The 21,533-nt window shown below is 38.1% G+C and overlaps 1 protein-coding gene across 1 annotated transcript in view; it reads right to left on the bottom strand.

The window, feature by feature from the left end:
• The window catches only part of USP40 (ubiquitin specific peptidase 40), a 92,799-nt gene that overhangs the window by 13,731 nt on the left and 57,535 nt on the right, over nt 1-21,533 (bottom strand). The window contains exons 22-28 of the mRNA XM_011980256.1: nt 15,143-15,179; nt 12,025-12,089; nt 9,908-9,982; nt 6,599-6,725; nt 4,339-4,433; nt 2,563-2,681; nt 1,319-1,384 (exon numbers count right to left, since the gene is read on the bottom strand). Coding sequence (XP_011835646.1) covers nt 1,319-1,384; nt 2,563-2,681; nt 4,339-4,433; nt 6,599-6,725; nt 9,908-9,982; nt 12,025-12,089; nt 15,143-15,179 — 584 coding nt within the window. The remainder of the gene's footprint in view (nt 1-1,318; nt 1,385-2,562; nt 2,682-4,338; nt 4,434-6,598; nt 6,726-9,907; nt 9,983-12,024; nt 12,090-15,142; nt 15,180-21,533) is intronic.

A 21,533-nucleotide genomic window follows, 5' to 3' on the forward strand; every position in this document is an offset into this window, starting at 1 on the left:
CATTGTGGAAAACAGTGTGGCGATTCCTCAAGGATCTAGAACTAGAAATACCATTTGACCCAGCCATCCCATTACTGGGGATATACCCAAAGGATTATAAATCATGCTGCTATAAAGACACACACAACGTATATTTATTGCAGCACTATTACAATAGCAAAGACTTGGAATCAACCTAAATGTCCATCAGTGACAGACTGGGTGAAGAAAATGTGGCACATATACACCATGGAATACCATGCAGCCATAAAAAAGGATGAGTTCGTGTCCTTTGTAGGGACATGGATACAGCTGGAAACCATCATTCTCAGCAAACTACTCCAAGAACAGAAAACCAAACACTGCATGTTCTCACTCATAGGTGGGAACTGAACAATGAGATCACTTGGACTCGGGAAGGGGATCATCACACACCAGGTCCTATTGTGGGGGGGTGGGGAGGGATAGCATTAGGAGATATACCTAATGTAAACGAGTTAATGGGTGCAGCACACCAACATGGCACATGTATACATATGTAACAAACCTGCACATTGTACACATGTACCCTAGAACTTAAAGTATAATAACAAAAAAAAAAATGCATTTTTATAAAAACACTAAAATTAAACACGGGTTAGACATGGTTGAAAGAGAACTTTCTCATATCACAAGCAGACCAAAAGAAGGATATTCACATCATAACAGGTAGAGCAAATTTTAATAGTTCATGATATTTACAAAAGGACTTGCAAAATATTTTCCTACAGCGAAAAAAGAACAAGATGGTTTGATTGTAGACAATTTTGGGTGCATCTTTACTTAATAAATAATTATTGACTATGACGTGGGCACGATTACTATTCTAGGTATTGAGGATATAGCAATTAATAAATTAAGTTCTTATATTCTAGTAGTGGAAGACAGATACTAACACATAAATCAGTAAGTAGAGATATGTCAGGTGATACTAGGATGAAGAAAGTGGAATAAGGGGGCAGAGTGACGGGACGATGATAAATCCGTTGGACGGTGGAGTGTCTGACACACTGATGACAGCTGCGGGTGGGTCTCTTGCTGACACTTCAGGGTCATCATTGGGTCAATATGCACCTGGTGGTTACTGAAAAATTAATTCTCCCTTACTGTTTTCATGGGAGAATAAGTTCCAAGTTTTAGATGCCAGACATACATATTTCTAGAACACGCTCTGTTTGAAGTTGCTAGGCTACTTAGAAGCAGTGAAAAAATACCACACTATTAAGTTGTTAAACCTTAAAAAGGCAAACTATGTTAAGATATGTGTGTATCACTTTAGATGCAAAGTAGACTTTCTTACCCCAGGTTTTCTCCTTTCTGAAGCGGCTCTAAGCAGATCTCAATTCTCCGTCCTAGTTTATATTCCCTGATAATAAGTGAAACAAGATAGTATTGAGTGACATAACATTTAATTTTCTTGAATTTTTTTTCCCCCAATTTTAAGCTTTTTTCTTAAGCAAAGGATTGTTTTCTGAGTACTTATAAGAACACCCAAACTTTTGGAAAAGGGAAAAAAATGAGAATTCTTGCTGTGGTGATTATTTAGATACTTGAGTCATTTCTTACTAAACACATAGGTCTGGCTCTGGGAAGATGGCCAAACTGCTAAAGAAATTTCCCTCTGTTCAGCCGGGGTGAAGATTCTCATGCCAGTCACTTTGGGGTGGTAATCAGAGCTGATTAAAAGCAGCCTTGGCCAGGCACAGTGGCTCACGCCAGTAGCCCCAGCACTTTGGGAGGCCGAGGTGGAAGAATTGCTTGAGGTTAGGGGTTCGCGACCAGACTGGGCAACACAGGGAGACCTCGTCATAATAAAAAATTAGCCTGGTGTCATGGCACATGCCTGAGATCCCAGTTACACAGGAGGTTGAGGTGGGAGGATCACTTGAGCCCGGGAGGTTGAGGCTGTAGTTGAGCCATGATCACGCCACGGCATTCCAGCCCGGGCGACAGAGCCAGACCCTGTCTATTAAAAAAGGAAAGAAAAGGAAAGAAAAGGGAGAGAGAGAGATACAGAGAGAGAGAGAGAGAAAGAGAAAGAGAGGGAGGGAAGGGAGGGGAGAGAGAGAGAAAGAGAGAGAGAGAAAGAGAGAAAGAGAAAGAGAGAAAGAGAGAAAGAAAGAGAGAAAGAATAGAACAGAAAGAATAGAAAGAAAGCCTCAGGGCTGCTTTTTGCAAAGGAAATGACCCAAACCTGCTCTTTAAGTTCAAAGGTTCAGAAGGAGGATCAGCTGAATCCAACATTTCTCAGTGAGAAACAGCTGCTCCTACTTTCCATCTCACTCCAAATGCTTTTAAGTTATATAATGTCACAGTCACTGGAGCATAGAAAAAATATACAACACTACATTTATGCTTAACATGGAAAACTGAAGTCTTGCTGGAGTTTATGATGAAAAGTGCCACCCAAGTCATAAGCATGGCATGACCAGGAATGGGCTTTGTTTTCACTCAGCTCAGAAGACGGATTCCTCCTCCATCTCCTGCACCAGCCAGTGCGGCAGCAGCAGAGAGGGACGGCGTTGCGTCCAGCAAGGAACCCACCTGAGCGGCTGCCGGTCAGTTCGTAAAAGCCTGCCTGGGCGCTTCCTCTCCACTGTCCAGGCTCTGAGGTGGGCTGGGGATGGGACACCGAACTCCAGGAATGGGGGCAAGGTCATGGCCTAGAAAAAGAAACAGACATTTCTCCAATGGTTTTAAAAAGCACTCTTCAAAACATACTGTTTTAGAAAAAAAACAGAGCACTACACAGTGACACCTCAGGGAAGGAGTATCTCAAGTAATGAGAACATCATTTAAAAAGTCACAGGAATCTCTCTCTCTTAAATGACACTAACCCTGAGAGGTCTTCATATTCCTCTGCACTGAAATCAGCTTGAGAAAGAAGTGAGTTCCCTATCTCTAAAGCTGAGTCAAAAGCGTCTTTTTAATCATCACGTTTAAACAATGAAACTTTGGAATTAACTTCCATGTGAGTAGAATTCACCAGGGCAGAGCTAATAGTATAGCGAGGGACTCATCAGCCTTCTTCCGTGCCAATGCAGTTCTCCACCAGTGTTTGCCGATGACTCAGCTTTTGATTTTGAAATACTTCACAATCTTTGGCTGCAATCAGTAGGCCCAAACTGCTTGTTCTAATTCTGAAGGGATCACTTTAAGCCCCTACTGATATACTTTGGTTGGAGCCTCTAAAATTACCAATATTCATCCATTTTTTGACCTAAAAACAGCAACTTTATATCTTTCAACTTAATATTAGGAAAAAAGTATCTTCCCACTTGTTCTCATGAGAATAAGGCTGTCTGCTTTTTCTTTTCTCCTTTCTTTTTTTTTGAGACGGAGTCTCACTCTGTCACTCAGCCTGAAGTGCAGTGGCGCCACCTCAGCTCACTGCAACCTCCCTCTCCCGGGTTCAAGTGATTCTCCTGCTTCAGTCTCCCAAGTCGCTCAGATTACAGGTGCCTGCCACCATGCCAGGCTAATTTTTTTTTTTTTTGTACTTTTAGTAGAGACGGGGTTTTACCATGTTGGTCAGGTTAGTCCCAAACTCCTGACCTCAAGTGATCCACCTGTCTCAGACTCCTAAAGTGCTGGGATTACAGGCATGAGCCACCACACCCAGCCAATGTATGCGTTTTCTCGAGGAAGGGTATTTCATGTACTGAGGGCACACAAAAGCCAAACATCAACAACCACTAGTCATATACAGGGCCCTACATTTTCTCCTCTAAGAGAAGAAAGGAATGCTCATTTCAGTCCAATAGTAGGTAGATGCTTCTTCAACACTGTGTTGTACTTAATCCAGCCTTTCCATTTGGGTAAAACCCTCCTTCTCTGTGAATGTTAATGCATAAGAAACAACACAATATCTAGAATATCTAGTTTAGTATCCTAACATAAAAGCTGGGGTTCTAACCTCCTGGAAAACTGGTAACACAGCGTTTCGTAACAACATTTAACGTATGGGTCACAATGGTACACAAACAATGTAAATAAAGGGATAAAGTGAATGCTTTACAAATGTTCCAAGAAACCATGTTTCCCTAAAAAAATAAAAATGAACAAAAGCCGCAAGTTACTGAGGACAGATTGAAACGAAAGCACAGCATGCCTGTCAGAGGAGGGACCAGTGAGGCCACGAGGAGCCATCTGCACCACGGGCATGTGTTGCCTGCGGGTACTTACCACTGAACATGGCATATGACAAATGCCATATCAGAACCGACTGTAATTGAGGGAAAAGGAGATAGAAGAATAGATTAATATCTCACTGGAAGAAGCCACATTACCACTCAGTTATGGTGCAGGAAGAAGTCTGACCTGAGACTTCAGCTCCGCCAGCGTGGCATCTTCTGAGATCTCTACGTCTCCCAAGTAGAGGAGAGAAACTGGCGCAGGCTCATTCACAGAAGCACCTTCCAAAGGACAGAGCGGGATGTTTACAAGGAACTTGAAACTTATTTTGTGTTTCTGAAATACACCGCCATGTTTTGATGTCGTAAATAGGTTATTAAAATTCCACTCAAAAGCCTCTGCATCCAAGTCTTGTGAGGAGGCCCTGTCTGGCAGGTGAGCAGGCAGGGACATGTTGTCGGCAGAACCCCATGAGGTATTTGACACTTATGCCCCTACCTCGAATGTACTTTTCCACATTCTCTCCTTCCTCAAAAAGGACTTTTTGGGTAGGATACGCTGCCTGCATTCTGTATGTTAGCTTCCTGTTTTCCTCTCATAACACTCATCCCAACTTGTTCCTCGTGTGTGTGTGTGTGTGTGTGTGTGTGTGTGTGTGTGTGTGTGTTTGTCTGTCTGCCTATGTGCAGATGTTTAATCTGCCCCCTCAAAACAACAGAATTTTCAAGAGGAGGCAGGCCATCTATCTTGTCTCCCAGTTCCCAGTACAATGGATGTCACATAGTAAGTGTCCAATAAATGTTTACTTATAACGAAATCTTGACAATAAGAAGGCCTTTCCAAGTTTGTTAAAAAAAAAAAAGGGAAAAACACAATGCTTTCTCATCAAAAACAACATAAAAGCTGACAACTAAATTTAGACTGTCTTCACTTATTTTTGCTTTAATTGTCTTTACTGCTGAGCATGCCACTAATGCATGGCAAGAAATTACAGAGAGATTAGAAGTCAACTAAGTGCATAAGAAGTTCTTCTTGTGTCTTAAGGAAATTACAGGCTGACACTACCGGAAAGACAATTTTAGGAAATTCTAAAGAATGAAATATATAATCACACGCTACACAATGATTTGGTCAAAGACCACACATATGATGTGATCCTATAAGATTATAATACCATATTTTCACTGTACCTTTTTCTGTTTAGATACATAAACACTTGCCACTGTGTTATGACTGCCTTCAGTATTCAGTACAATAAGCTGCTGTACAGGTCTGCAGCCTACGAGCAATAGGCTACACTACATAGCCTAGGAGTGTAGGAGGCTCTACCATCTAGGTTTGTGTAGATCACTCTACCACGTTCACACAATGAAGAAATCGTCCGCCGATGCATTTCTCAAAACGTATTCCTGTTGTTAAGTGACACATGAGTGTATTTCCCATGTGTTGTGTACAGATGTATTACCAAAAAAAAACCCTTTTATTTACTTTCATGTAGAAACATACTGATTAAACATGCTTTTACAATCTATATCCAATTCTATATGTAACTAGAATTCTATCACCAAAGCATTTTTAGCATTAATTAGCATGAACTAGTGTAACCCAACTAAAAAGTAACTTTATGCCAATTTTATAGCTCATTCAACATTACTCTATACATATAATCCTAACTTCAAAGAATAAGGAGCTAAGAATTTGACTCATTTATATTAATTTTATTACTGAGGCTGAAAAGATTAAAAAGAAATATAAGTAATATACTTCAAAGCACAGAAAAACTAAGTAAGCAGGATAAAAAGAAAAACACAGCGAAAGAGTTGGGCCTATTAAAAACATACTCGCTCCATTTCTTTATAATGAAGTGGAACTCTTCTTTGTACAAGGGCAACTGAACTCACTGATAGTGACTTCTGCCCATCGCGATGTGTGTGGCTGAATGCTGAGTAAGATAACATGCTTGTACTTGTCTGTGTTCCTTCTCAGAAGGCAGTGAGATGACGTCAAATGCCCTAGAAGCAGTTCCTGAGGGTTTTGAGGCAGAAAGATTGGAAGACATGTAGGATGTGGACTCCTGGTCTCTGCCCCTGTGAGCTAAAATGACATCACTAGAATTGGTTGAAGACTCAGTATTCTGGTACATGGTGATAAATGGGGCCCCTGTTGCCCTGAGGATCTTGAGAGATACATAAAAGTCTTTGGAAAGTGTAATATATTGATATAATAATAAACAAGATATGTAGTGCTTTACAGAGGTTACAGAGCATGTACAGAAATAGCCCGGTGTTATTATGTGATGTCTGGAATGACTTATGAAATTAATAGGCCTTGATTTTCAAGATCTTACATTTTAAAAATAAATATTTCAATTGACTCTCAGAGCACAGGCAGTCAATTTACTTCTCTTTATGATGCACTGGCTGCTGAAATCCCATTCTGTTCTCACCTTGGCTGAAAGCGGCTCTCCAAACTCCACCCCGAGAGGAAGTGCAGTTGGTCTGGTCCTGATGACTCTCGCAGTGTCCTGAGGGACCCTGAAGCTGGTACCACCAGATGGGCACCTTCAGGAAACCCTGAAGAATGGAGCATGTTTAACTGCTGTGATTACAAAGATTAAGTGAAACTCCACTTTCACTTCCATAGAAAGAAACATCTTGATGACCTAAGATGTTCTTGAACTTACCATTTTTCCTCTTAGATTTATTAACTGTCATAAATTATACTTGTTGTTTTTACAATCAAAAATTTAAAATCATAAAAATCAGACTTTGGGGTGACTGGACTAAATGTCCCTTGCTTAGAAGTATCTTAGTAGATAAAATAAATGAGAAGCATAAACAAGAGCAATGCATTTGCTTGAACACACTATACCAGTGTTTCCAGGTGCTGTCCAAGCACTGCTGACCCAGGATACCAGTCCCAGCGGCACCATTTATCACACAGATGCAAGAGCCCATTGATCTAAGTTTGGTGTCTGATACAAACTAAAGGAAATAAACCCATTGTCTTACACATACCCTGTAATTTCAGTTTTACTTATTGAGCTAGTTCTTCCCACCTCATTTTTTGTTAGTGAAGAATTTTAACAGGTTTATTAAGAGATAAAAGGTGCTATTGTTGCAGCACTTAATTTCCAACAATAGAAGATGAGAATAAAAATTAACCACCTAAAACATTTAAAATAGATAGTTCAAGAAATGTGCATTAGAATATTTTTCTGTTTATCAGATTAGTGAAGATTAACAAATATTTGACCTTCATTCGATTAAATAAATGTAAATCAGAATAACAAAATTCCATTTTTTTTCACCTAGCAGACTGTCAAAAACCAGACAATTATGTGGGTGAAAATATGGGTAAACTTGAACACTTGTAAATTGGTAGCAGGAATATAAACTGCGGAGAAGTTTCTGTAGAATAATTTGCCTATACCTGTCATATTTTAAAATGTGCAAGTCCTTTGACCCAGCCATTCCATGTTTAGGAATTTACATTCTGATACACTAGTGCATGCATAGAAAGCCATATATGCAAGAATACTCTTGCAAATTGTTTATGGGACCAAGAACCATGAACCAACTTCAAGGACCCTCTTTAAAACATTTTTTGCTGGGCTTGGTGGCTCACACCTGTAACCCCAGTACTTTGGGGAGGCTGAGGTGGGAGGACCGATTAAGCCCAGGAGTTCAAGACCAGTGTGGGCAACAAAGTGAGACAAAAATAAAAAAATGTTTAAAAACTAGCCAGGCACAGTGTGCCTGTAGTCCTAGCTACTTAGGGGCTATGGTGGGAAGATCACTTTGAGCCCAGGAGATCGAGCTTGCAGTGAGCTGTGATCATGCCACTGTACTTCAGCCTGGGTGACAGAGCCAGACCCTGTTTAAAAAAAAAAAAAGACTGTGCAATTTCAGTTCTAGGAATTTATCCTGTAGATATACTCATATATACAAGCAAAATGGCGCATATATATATATTATATATATGTGTATTATATATATGTATTTTATATATATTATATATATATTTTTTACATTGTTACTTGCATCAACAAAAGACTGGAAACAGCCTAAATATTCTTCAAAAAGAGACTGGTTAAATAAATTATAGTCCTCCAAACAATGGAATATTATGAAGCTACTAAATTGAATGAGATAGCTTTACAGCATATACTTGGAGATAAAATATTAATGGAAAAAAATCTAGGTACAGAATAGGCTGCCTAGCAAATAATCTTTTGTGCAAATAAAAAGGAATAAATATGTGTATGTGTGGATGTATATGCTATGTATATACACAGTGAACTATGTATTTAAAATATTTTACATGGTTAGTCTTCACATTCTCATTGTTTATTGTTTGAAATTAAGTGTTGTAACAATAACACCTTTTATCTCTCTTTTTTTTTTTTTTTTTACTTTTAAAATTTTTATTGAAAAGAGACAGGGTTTCACCATGTTGCCCAGGCTGGTCTTGAACTCCTAAACTCAAGCGATTTGCCTGCCTTGGCCTCCCAAAGTACTGGAATTATAGGCATGAGGCACCGCACCTTGCCTACCTTTTATCTCTTAATAAACCTACTAAAATTATTCAGTAACAAAAAATGAGGTGGGAAAAACTAGCACACTTCAGTGTGTGCAAGTATGTGTGTATATTAAAAAGCACAGCCCTTTGGAAGGATGCAGAGAAAAGCAGCCGCCTGTTGGGGAGAGGATGCTGGGTGGCTGGAGCCAGAGACAGTAGGGACACTTGCTTTTCCTGGCCCAGCTTTTCATAACACTTAGAATTTTGTATCATGAGTACTGCCTATTCAAAAATTAACTTTAAAGACCATTGAACAAAATATAATAGAATTCTACAAAGTTGTGAAAAATAATAAGGTAGGTGTGTATGTGCTGATGTGAGGAGCTTCGCAAGATACAGTAAGTGAATAAAAGCAAACAAAACAAGTGTAAAACAATGTAGAGAATACTTAAAAAGGATATGCACATATTTGCCTTCAGCAAACAAATACGTGTAATGTTTTTCTCAGAAGAATACACGAGGAAAAATGAGCTAACTGTGGCTCTCTCTGGAGAGAAAAGGTGTAGGAGTGATTTCTGCTTTTCATTTCATAGCCTTCTGTACTGTCTGAATTTTCTAATCATAAGCAAATAGTTATCTGAATCTTGGAATTTGGGGCCATTTGTTTCTCTTTTGGGTTCACCTTTGTTTGCATCCTCAGTTTAAAAGGAACGATACAGGTTTTAGAAAGTAGTGCTATGCGATGCTTACTAAAGGGCGTGGAATGAGCCCTCTCATATGCTACTGCATATAACATCAGGGCTTTAAAGAGGCCACACCTCTGGACTTAGGAGTTCCACATTTAGAACTCTTTTCAGAAGGACTCATTTCAGTACTATTTATAAAAACAAAATGGTAAAAACAAGGTAAGTTTCCAACAATGAGGATATAGATGAATTACATTAGTAAAACATTACCTTGGATATGATGATTATTTTTGGATTTTATGAGAAGGTTAAAATGTGAAATATAAAAAGCAGGAAATAAAAATGTTATACATAATTGATTTTAATTTTGTGTGAGAATATTTATAAGTTAGGAAACATATCTGATTGACAGCATTTGCGGAAAGTTCTCTATTCTCTTTATGACTGTCTGAATTTCCCCGTTTTCCCTAAATGAGGCTATATCATCTCTGTAATCAGGTAACAATAATTATTACTTACGAGATGTCTACGCAGAAGTAAAATCTTACCGGAGGAGGAAGTTGTCCTTCAATTAAAAGCAAAGTATCTCCAGAACATATCAGAAGTTCTTTCAGTGTTGCATCCTGGGAAGACAGAAATGCTTTTTTGTCACTTACGACTTCTGAAAGGAACAGATCATTGGTTTTTTTTTTTTTTGAGATGGAGTCTTGCTCTGTCACCCAGGCTGGAGTGCAGTGGCGCCGTCTCAGCTCACTGCAAGCTCCGCCTCCCGGGTCCAGGTCATTCTCCTGCCTCTGCCTCCCCAGTAGCTGGGACTATAGGCGCCCGCCACCACGCCTAGCTAATTTTTTTTTTTGTATTTTTAGTAGAGACGGGGTTTCACCATGTTAGCCAGGATGGTCTCAATCTCCTGACCTCGTGATCTGCCCATCTCGGCCTCCCAAAGTGCTGGGATTACAGGCGTGAGCCACCGCGCCCGGCTGATCATTGGATCTTTTTAAAACCCCATGCCTCTATTATCTTTTCAAAAATTAAATGAATAATAAAGCAGATATTGAAGACACAGGAAATAAGCTAAGACTATAAAATCAGTACAGCACTATTTGTTAAACTGTGGGGCATAAGCTGTAAGTATGACAAAAGATCTGAGGCAAAGAAGCTAGATGAGATGAGAAATGAGAGACTGATTTACAGAAGATGAAATTTTAATTAATCCTAAAAAGATGGGCTGGATTTGGAAAGCTAGAGAAAATAAGAAAAGGAATTTCTCATTAAAAAAAGGACAAGGGCCAAGTTAAGGTTGATAGTAAATATGGCTTGTTTTGGTAAAGCGCTGAGGCCACGTTGATTTGAGTGGAAAGTACCAGGAGGTCACACCGGACTGGAAGGGCAGGCACTAACCACAGGACATGGACTAGAAATAAAGGAGCCACACAAGATTTCTGAGGATATTTTCCAGATCAATTTGGCAGACATTGAAGAATATGCATGACATTGAAGAGGGAATGCCTGGGCCCAGGAAAGCCATAATAATTTAGGTGAGAGGCATACGAAAGCTTGAACCTGGAGCTAAGCATGGGAATGGTCATGGAAGGGGTGCAAAAGATGACAGTTTAGAGGCCGAGAGGAAACATGAAGAATGAAAGATAAGGAGGGTAAACCATATTTCACTCTTAAAGATTAGGATGGGAAAGATACCTGGCAAGGCTGGAATGAGAAGCCAGTTCCAAAGGTAATGGGTTGGCTTCTGGCTGAATTCTTTGATGCCAATTTGGGAATTAATAGAGAAGAACATGCTGAAGCTATTTGGGTAAATATATTCTTCTGATATCCAAATTTTATGTCCTAAAGATGCTTTGAGGTCCACTTCTTACTCTAGGCAGTCAAACTCCTGGCCAGGCCCCAAGAGGGGCCTCTCGCTATTGACTTACTGACTGCTAAACAGCAAAGGGCATTCCAGTGCAAGGACCCAACATACCTGCCTAAATCAGCCTTCTGCTGGCATTCAGTGGCCCTTCTTACAGAACAGGAAGCAGGCAGGTGAAGACTGGGGAAAGGGCGGCTGACCACAGCTCCCTAAGACTCCCCAGAGAGCTTTATTTTGGGTCTACTTCTAAGGCTACGCGTTTGAACTGGGAAATATAAGGCTACGTGGACCAACAAGATGACTAACCAGATTCCAACTATCCTGTGATAAAATTATTCCTAAGCCTACCCTAAGAGTTTGGCTGGATCAAGAATTTGGACCAAAGCCTAACTTAGGAATGGTTGGTAAGACAAATTCTGCCACCATTACCTTACAGAGAAACTCTGAGATCAAAACATTCAAGGGCCAAAACTTCAGAGTGTATCTATAAAATTCCTTCATGAGCTCAAATGTCATTTGTTCTGTGAAGTTCTCTTCCTTCTCATGAACTACTCCTCCTACAGGCATACTCTCATGGCAAGGGAGTTTACCACAGATGTCAGAAATGTTCCCACTGCACTAAGACTTCCCCTTCATCAAAAAACTATAGTAAGAAAAATTAAAATAGACCCATTCATAGATAACTGTATCCTACAGAAAGTAATTAAAGCTTTCTCATGAGTGGAATGGGTACCTTGTATGAAAATATGACATAAATATAATCATATGCAAGAGTACAATGTATAGAAATCATCTTACTTCTTCACATAAAGGCTCCCCAGCTTCATAGCACCAATCCATTTTTCGTAAATGCCAGGCATCTCCTATAAAGGAGTCAAAATCGGGATTAAAAAAAAATTCAGAATATGCTTTAAGAGTGTCAGGAATGGCCCTTCTGGAAAAGTGAATATCAAAAGGGGTTAATCTGCTGATAAGTGTTCATTAGTTTTTAAGTAAATTGTCTCTTCCAGAGCATGAAAGAAATTACATTTCCTCAATTTGATTTTCTCTGTCTCCCATGAAGAACTGTATACTCATGAATAAAAACAACATTTGCTACTATTGTATCAGGTTGGTGCAAAAGTAATTGTAGTTTCTGCCTTTATTTTATTTTATTTTATTTTTTTTGAGACAGATTCTCACTCTGTCACCCAGGCTGGAGTATGGTGGCGCGATCTCGGCTCACCGCGACCTCCGCCTCTCGGGTTCAGGCGATTCTTCTGCCTGCCTCAGCCTCCCGAGTAGCTGAGACCACAGGCCCACACCACCATGCCTGGCTAATTTTTTTGTATTTTTAGTGGAGACAGGGTTTCACCATGTTGGCCAGGCTGGTCTCAAACTCCTGACCTCAGGTGATCTACCTGCCTCAGCCTCCCAAAGTGCTAGGATTACAGGCATGAGCCACCACGCCTGGCCTGCCTTTACTTTTGATGGCAAAAACTGCAATTACTTTTGCACCAGCTTAATACAATATTTACTTTATACCTTTATTTGTGTGTACCCACATACATACATCATGTATCAGTATACATATATGAACATACATACATAAGTATAGAATCCCTTCTCAAAGCATTATTGAGTTTTATTTCAGTGTCTTGGCTGAAAATAGATGCTAACATTGCCCAGCAACTGTCAATATGTACAAGAAAATTATTCCTATATACTTAGAAGTTAATCTAACAAAAACATAGTGCTAGTGCCTTCTGAATAGCATTTTAATACAGTTCGTATAAGTTAATATTTATACATGTTAAATTGACTTTAATCAAAGAGTTGTTTTTCAGAATACTTAATGCACTAGTGAAATGAGAAGATAATTTTTTGCTTTTTTAATCCTAATAGGCAAGCAAAGAGACTTTTTGGGGTTGGGAAGAAAGTTAAATGCAGTAAAAGAAAGAAATCCTGGTTATTAAAAATAATAGCAATGTTTATGAACACAAAACTCCCCCTACTCACCAAAAACATGAAATAGCCAAAGAATAAAACAGATCTCATATTTATCGGCACAGGCCACAGTTTTTGAATCCCTATACTCTTGTTTGCAGACCTTCTTTATCGATAGTTCTAGTTTTTTCTTTTTTCTTTTTTTTTTTTTTCTGAGACAGGATTTTACTCCTGTCTGGAGTGCAATGATGCGATCTCAGCTCCCTGCAACCTCCGCCTTGCAGGCTCAAGTGATTCTCCTGTTTTAGCCTCCTGAGTAGCCGGGACTACAGGTGCACACCACTGTATCCTGCTAAGTTTTGTATTTTTTGTAGAGGTGGGGTTTCGCCATGTTGCCCAAGCTGGTCTCGAACTCCTGGGCTCAAGTGATCCACCCTCCCCGGCCTCCCAAATTGTTGGGATTACAGGCATGAGCCACTGCGCCCAGCCAAGTTCTAGCTTTAAACAGAAAAGTTTACATTAATTAAAAAACTCAATTTAAGTACCTTTAAGAAGCCACCAGTAACTTAAAAGTGAACACTATTACTTCACGGTACAGCATGGTGAAAAGAACTTGGGTTGTGAAAGCAGAATGACCTAGATACTTGCTGTCTAACTCTGGGGAAACCATTTCACCTTTCTTAGCCTTTGCTTCCTCATCTATAAAGTGGGCATGTGTGATAACCCCTGCATGGTAGGACTGCTGTCGAGGTTAAGTGAGACATTGCGTGTAACTTCTAGAAGAATGTCCTGCGTCCAGAGCATCTTAACTTCCTTTCCAGATAACAAAGCTATGGGCCTCCAAGTTAATGAAGTCTGAGAACAGCAAAGTGCTCTACTGAAATCAGAATGAGGTCTCATCAAACTCATTGACATGATCTCACCTGGAAAGCTGCTTCGGTTATCTTAGATTTATTTTTTTCATTCATTTTACATTCCCTTACCTATACCACAAAAATACTGATATGAAACAGAATGCACTGAAATTTAGAATCAATGAAATTGAAAGGAATCAGTGGAAGACCTGTGTAGCTCCAGGTGGTATACATCTTAGTGTTATTTCTTTTTTTTATTTTTATTTTAAGTTCTGGGGTACATGTGCAGGATGTGCAGGTCTGTTACATAGGTAAACGTGTGCCATGGTGGTTTTCTGCACCTATCAACCCATCACCTAGGTATTAAGCCTAGAATGTATTAGCAATTTTTCCTGATGCTCTCCCTCCCCAACCCCCACACCCCCCCTACACCAGCAGGCCCTGATGTGTGTTATTCCCTTCCCTACGTCATTGTGTTCTCATTGTTTGGCTCCCACTTATAAGTGAGAACATGTGGTGTCTACTTTTCTGTTCCTGCATTAGTGTGCTGAGGATAATGACTTCCAGCTCCATCCATGACCCTGCAAAGGACATGATCTCATTCCTTTCTATAGCTGCATAGTATTCCACGGTGTATATGTACTACTTTTTCTTTATCCAGTCTATTATTGATGGGCATTTGGGTTGATTCCATGTCTTTGCTATTGTGAATAGTGCTGCAATGAACATACACGTGCATGTATCTTTATAATAGAATGATTTATATTCCTTTGGGTATATACCCAGTAATGGGATGGCTGGATCAATGGCATTTCTGGTTTTAGGTCTTTGAGGAGTTGCCACACTGTCTTCCACAATGGTTGGCCTAATTTACACTCCTACCAACACTGTAAAACATTCCTACCTTGTACCTTTGCTGGATCCTATCTAAGTTCTCTACTCAGAGCTATACCACTAGTTTTCTTTCAGCATGCCAACAAGAACCAGGAGAATTCATTATGTACATACGGAAGTGTAAACTACTTTTTATTTCTCCACATCCTGTAAATTTTTTTTCCTATAACCCTGGAGAAAAAAATAGTCAAAAAATTTTTATCAGGCTTTTAAGTAATACGTCATCATGGTAAGTAACTTACCTTGTAGGCCAGATTTCTCCAGCATTAACTTTAAACACTGTAAAGAAAAACAATGTCCAATGTTAGTTTTCTGTTTCTGAATTACAGTTCTAGGACAAATACCCTTTTCGGACCCTAGGTCTACTTAAGTCTGACTATATTTAATGATTCTTGAATAGGTAAAGACAGACATAGTTAAGAAGATAATACACGAGTCAGCTTTCCTTTCTAAGGGCTAGATGGCGCCAATTCAGGACGAGGAAAAAACAATTTCCAGTGTTTGCAAGCAGGACTTAGTTCAAAGTTTCATCCACCAACTCCCAGATTTGAACCATGACTTTCTTCCTATAAGGATTAACTGTGTGTCTTTGGCCAGATACGATTAATCAAGCTAATTTCATAGACATTAAACTCTGAATCCTATAAAAGTAGATTAGCCTTTATTTAGCATCCATGAAACACAACTGATCATAGCATCCATGACACATAACTGACCATATTAAAACTCACAAGAATTGTGCAGGCTGTGCTGTCATGGCATAATGCAAAAATGAGACAATATTAATAAAAGTTTAACTGAAACAAAAATAGTAATTAAAACAATTTCTTGAGGGAAAAACATTGCTAATTAAATCTTGGACAAGCGAGCAAATACAATTTGATTTCTATTACACTAGAGCAAAAGAGAGCAAAAATAAGGATAGTCATTGCTGTACTGTTTGTAATAAGAGAAAAATGGCAAAAAAAAAAAACCCACCAAAATACACATTAATGGGAGATTTTTTAAAAAGTAGGAAATGTCTTAAAGCAGTTCAAAGAAAAAAACAGATTCATATATATTGATCTTAAAAGATCTTTAAAATATTTTAAGTGAAACAAATTTATAGTATAATACACGCAAAGTGATCCCATTTATAATTTAAAAGAAATCACAGAAGCAAAGCACACTCTGCAATTCTGTATGTACGTACATAGACACATGCTGGTATAGGCACAGCAAAGGTCTGGAAGGACACACACTCTACTGATGTGAATAAGACGATGTTATCTGATTGCAACAGTGACTTCTAGACAAAGGACTAGAATAGAGTGGTAACCAAGGGGGACTGTTAATCCCCTAGAAGTTTAAAAAGTGAGAAGAAATCCATGATTACTTGTATGATAAAAAATAAAAGAAGGCTTTAAAATGTAATTATAGAATGTTTAGAAAATGACAATAAAAACACAGTATACTAAAAGATGGTGGGTGAATGAAAGCAAGCTTATTATTCTAAGAAAACTGAAAGTCTTAAATATTGTATTTAAGAAAAACAATCAAATAATGGAGCAATCAACTTAATTGTGTTTTAGGAAGGGGAAACAGAGAGCATACAGGCCTTATTTCAGAAACAGCAAGGAGGCCAGTGTGGCTGGAGCAGAGTAAGTAAGAGGGGGAAATGGTTGGAGGTTTGAAAATAAAACAAAAATGATACCAGAAAACCAGATGACACAGGCCCTTGTACAGACATTCTCTTTCTTTCAGGTATGTTTCAGGGAGAAGAGGAGTTTTCCTGTGAATATGTTCTAGGTTTGGATGATTGTTAGGCAATCAAGTGGCAGTTGGATGTTCTGGGGCGAGATCCAGTCTAAGAACTGGGCAGCGGAACGCTCAAAGATAGAGAAAGAGACAGCAAACTGAGAAGGGTAGGCCAGTGGGATATAAGAAAAACCTGGAGTTGTGGTCTTCCGGAGCCCAGTGACAAAAGTGTTTCAAAGAAGAGAGTCATTAGCTACATCGAATGTTGCTGAGAGAGCAAGTAAGATGAAGAGTAAAAACTGCTCACTGGACATAGTAATGTGGAGGCCACTAATGACCCTGACATAAGCTATTTCAATGACATAGCAAGGAACAAGTCTGCCTGCAAGGGGTTCAACAGAGTACAGAAAGGAAGACAGATAACTTTTGAAAAGTTTTGTGGCTTCTTTCCTTGAAATTAAAAAAATGTAAAGTTAAAAAGTCCAGTGAAAATCTGGGAAAATACCTGCAGAAAATAGTAAAATGATCCTCAAATACCCATCACCCAGTCCCAATTATAGGTTGAGTATCCCTTATTTGAAATACTTAGGACTAGAAGTGTTTCAAATTTTGGATTTAAAAAGTTTTTTTGGAATCTCTGCATTATACTTACCAGCTAAGCAAACTTAATCCAAAAATCTAAATCTGAAATGCTCCAATGAGCATTTTCTTTGAGTGTCATGTCAAAGGGTCAAAAAGTGCTCAAAAAGTTTTGGATTTTGCAATCTGGCAGTGGCCCTGCCTCCCCAGAGAGAGTGCTGCACAGCTGCCTGGCCCACACATGCCTGCACCCAGCCCAACAGCAAGCGTGGCAGTATCCCCTCCCCAGAGAGACCAACACACAGCTATGCTCAGGTTGTGCTTGGTCTCAGCACAAACCAGCACCCTTTCCTCCACCAAACCATGTCACCTCTGTCACAAACACCCATAACCTAGGCAATTGAGGCAATTGCACACATCATTAATGAGGATTACAGCTGAAGAACTGGTGTAGGGATCATGCTACTGAACCTACCAAGAACCAAAGCCAACAACAGACACCCTAGAATCCATCTATAGGAAAAAGCTCCTCCCCACAAAAGATACTCTATAAAATTGGAAAAAATACGTGTTCAAGTAAATGTGAAGATATCAACATAAGACAAGAAACATGAAGGGCCAAGGAAAGATGATATTCTGAAAGGAACACAATAAGTCTCCAGTAACAAACCCTGAAGAAAAGTATATATGAAATGCCTGAAGAGAAATTCAAAACAATGATCTTAAGGAGATTCATAAACAAGAGAATACAGACAATCTAAAATTCAACAAAATCAGAAAAAAATAATTAATAATCTGAATCAGAAATTCATCAGAGAAAGAATTTCTGAACTTGAAGACAGGTCTTTTAAAATCACCCAGTCAGAAGAATAAAAAGAATTAACAATTTAAAAAGAATGAAGAAAACCTACAGGACCAACAAGACACCATTAAATAAACAAATTTTCTCATCATAGAAGTGCCAGGGAGAGAATGACAAAAGACACAGAAAATCTATTTAATTAAATAATAGGTGAAAAATTACCAAGTCCGGGAGAGATATGGACATCCAGATCCAGAAAACTCATAGGTTCCCCAATTAGATTCAGCACAAAAGGATCCACTTTGGGAACTTTATAATAAGACTCTCAAAAGTTAAAGACAAAAAGAGAATTCTGAAAGCTACAAGAGAAAAGCATTAAGTCACATATAAGGGAATCCCCAGTAGACCATCAGTAGATTTCTTAGCAGAAACTTTGCAGGCCAGAAGAAAACAGGGGTAATATAGGAAAGAAAAAACACCATCAGCCAAGAATATTATATCCGGAAAAGCTATCCTTCAGAAATGAAGGTGAGATAAAAATCTCAGATAAGCAAAAGCTAAAGGAATTTATCACCACTAGACCAATCTTACAAGAAAATACTTAAGGGAGTGCTACAACTGGAAACAAAAGGATGACAATTACTATCATGAAAAAACAAGAAAATACAAAACTCACAAGTATAGGTAAATTCATAATCATACTCAGAATACCCCAGTGTTGCCATGGTGCTGTATAAATCTATCAATCCTCTTTCATGAAGGTTTAAAGTCAAAACAGTCAAAAACAACATCAGTTACAATTAGTGGCTAAGGACACAATAAAGATGTAAACTAAGGCAATAAAAATATAAATTGTAGAGGGAAGGGAAAAATTCTAGAGTATTTTTATATGACCAAAGTTGAGTTGGATACAGTTTAAAATAGTCTATTATAAGTACAAGACTGTTTATCTTAGCACCACAGTAACCACAAAGAAAGAAATGACAGCAAATACACAAATAAGAAAGAGAAAAGAAACAAAGCTTAGCACCATAGACAACCATCAAACCACGAAGTAAACAACCATAAAGGAAGAAAAAGATCTACAAAACAACCAGAAAACCATTAACAAAATGGTAGGAGTAAGTTCTTACTTATCAATAATAACCTTGATTAAATTCTTCAATTAAAAGATACAGAGTAACGGAATGGGTTAAAAAAAAGAAGACCCAACTATATATGTTTCCTGAAAAAGACTCACACTGTTAAATACAAACACAGACTGAAAGTGAAGGGATGGAAAAAGATAGTCCATGCAAATAGAAACCAAAAGTGAGCAAGAATAGCTACATTTATGTCAGATAAAATAGACTTTAACTCAAAAACTGTGAAAGGTCATTATAATTGATAATGGTCACTGTAGAAGGTCATTATATAATAACTTACTATATAATCTATAATGAAAAAAGGGATTCAACAAGAGGATATAATAATTGTAAATATATATGCAAACACCACCAGAACACCCAAATACATAAAGCAAATATTATTAGACCTCTAGGGGGACAAGACTGCAATACAATAATAATAGGGACTTCAACACCCCACTTTCAATAATGGAAAGATCATCGAGACAGAAAACCAACAAAGAAACGTTAAACTTAAACTGTACCATAGACCAAATGGAGCTAACAGATATTTATAGAACATTCCATCAACAGCTGCAGGATACACATTCTTGTCAACTGCACAGAGAATATTATCCATGATAGATCATACATTAGACCACAAAACAAGTCTTAATACATTTAAGAAGACAGAGATCATATCAAGTGTCTTCTCTAACCACAATGGTATAAAACTAGAAATCAAAAAGAAAAACTTTAAAACCTTACAAATACATGGAAATTAAACATGACCAATAATAATAATAACCAATGAGTCAATGAAGAAAGTAAAGGGAAATTTTAAAATGCCTTGAGACTAAAATAGAAATGTATTATACCAAAACCTATGGGATACAGCAAAAACAGTTCTAAGAGGGAAGTTCACAGCAATAGATGCCTAGATCAAAAATGAAGAAAGATTTCTAATAAACAACCTAATCATGAACCTCAAGGAACTAGAAACATAAGAACAAGCTAAACCCAAAAGGAGTAGAAGAGAATAATAAAGCTCAGCGCAGAAATAAACAAAGTAGGAACTAATAAAACAATTCAAAGAGCAACGAAATTAAAAACTGGTTCTTTTAATAGATAAGATTGGCAAACCTTTAGCTAGACTAAGAAAAAAAGAGTGAAGACTCAAAGTCAGAGATGCAAATCAGACATTACAATTGATACCACAGAAATACAAAGGATCATAAGAGACTACTATGAACAACTACTTGCCAATAAATTTAAAAACATAGAAGAAATGGATAAATTCCTGGACATATACAATATACTAAGATTAAACGATGAAGAAACAGAAAATCTGAACAGGCCAAAAAGTGAGAAAATGCTTTCAGTAATAAAGTCTTTCACCAAAGAAAAGCCGAGGACCTAACGGCTTCACTGCTGAATTCTACCAAACATTTAAAGAATATCAATTCTCCTCAAACTACTCCAGAAAATTGAAAAGTTGTGGATATTTAAAAACTCATTTTATGAGGCCAGCATTATCCTGATTCCAAAACCAGATGTAGATTCAACAACAACAAAAAAAAGAAAACTATAGGCCAATATCCCTGACGAACACAGATGTAAAAACTGTCAACAAGATATTAGCAAACCGAATTTAACAAGCACATTAAAAAGACCATGCACAATTATCAAGTGGTATTCATCCCAAAGATGAAAAAATTCATATGGAACCATAAAAAAATCCAAATAGTCAAAGCAATTCTGAGTAAAAAGAACAGAGCTGGAGGAACCATACTACCTTACTTCAAAATATACTACAAAGCAACAGTAACCAAAACAGCATGGTACTGGCAAAAAGTCTGACACATAGGCCAATGCACCAGAATAAAGAGTCCAGAAATAAATTCACATACTTAACAGCCAACTGATTTTTGATAGATGCGCCAAGAACACACATTGGGAAAATGATAGTCTCTTCAACAAATGGTTCTGGGAAAACTGGATCTCCATATCTAGAAAAATGAGACTAGATTCCCTAACTCTCACTAAATACAAAAATCAGCTTAAATGATTTAAATACTTACATGTAAAACCCAAAACAATGAAACCACTAAAGGAAAACATAGGAGGAACACTTTATGACGTTGGGTTAGGCAAGAATTTTTAAAATAAGCTTTTGTTGCCTCAAAAGCATAGGCAACAAAAGAACATAGACAAATGGGATTATATCAAACTAAAAAGCTTTTGTACAGCAAAAGAAACAACAGAGTAAAGAAACAACCTACAGATTGGGAAAATATGTTTGCAAAGTATAAATCTAACAAAGGGGGCTAGGCGTGGTGGCTCACATCTGTTATCCTAGCACTTTGGGAGGCCGAGACGGGCAGATCACTTGAGTTCAAGAGTTCAAGA

Source organism: Mandrillus leucophaeus, unplaced genomic scaffold, assembly GCF_000951045.1.
Source record: "Mandrillus leucophaeus isolate KB7577 unplaced genomic scaffold, Mleu.le_1.0 Scaffold21, whole genome shotgun sequence".
NCBI classification, from domain to species: Eukaryota; Metazoa; Chordata; class Mammalia; order Primates; family Cercopithecidae; genus Mandrillus; species Mandrillus leucophaeus.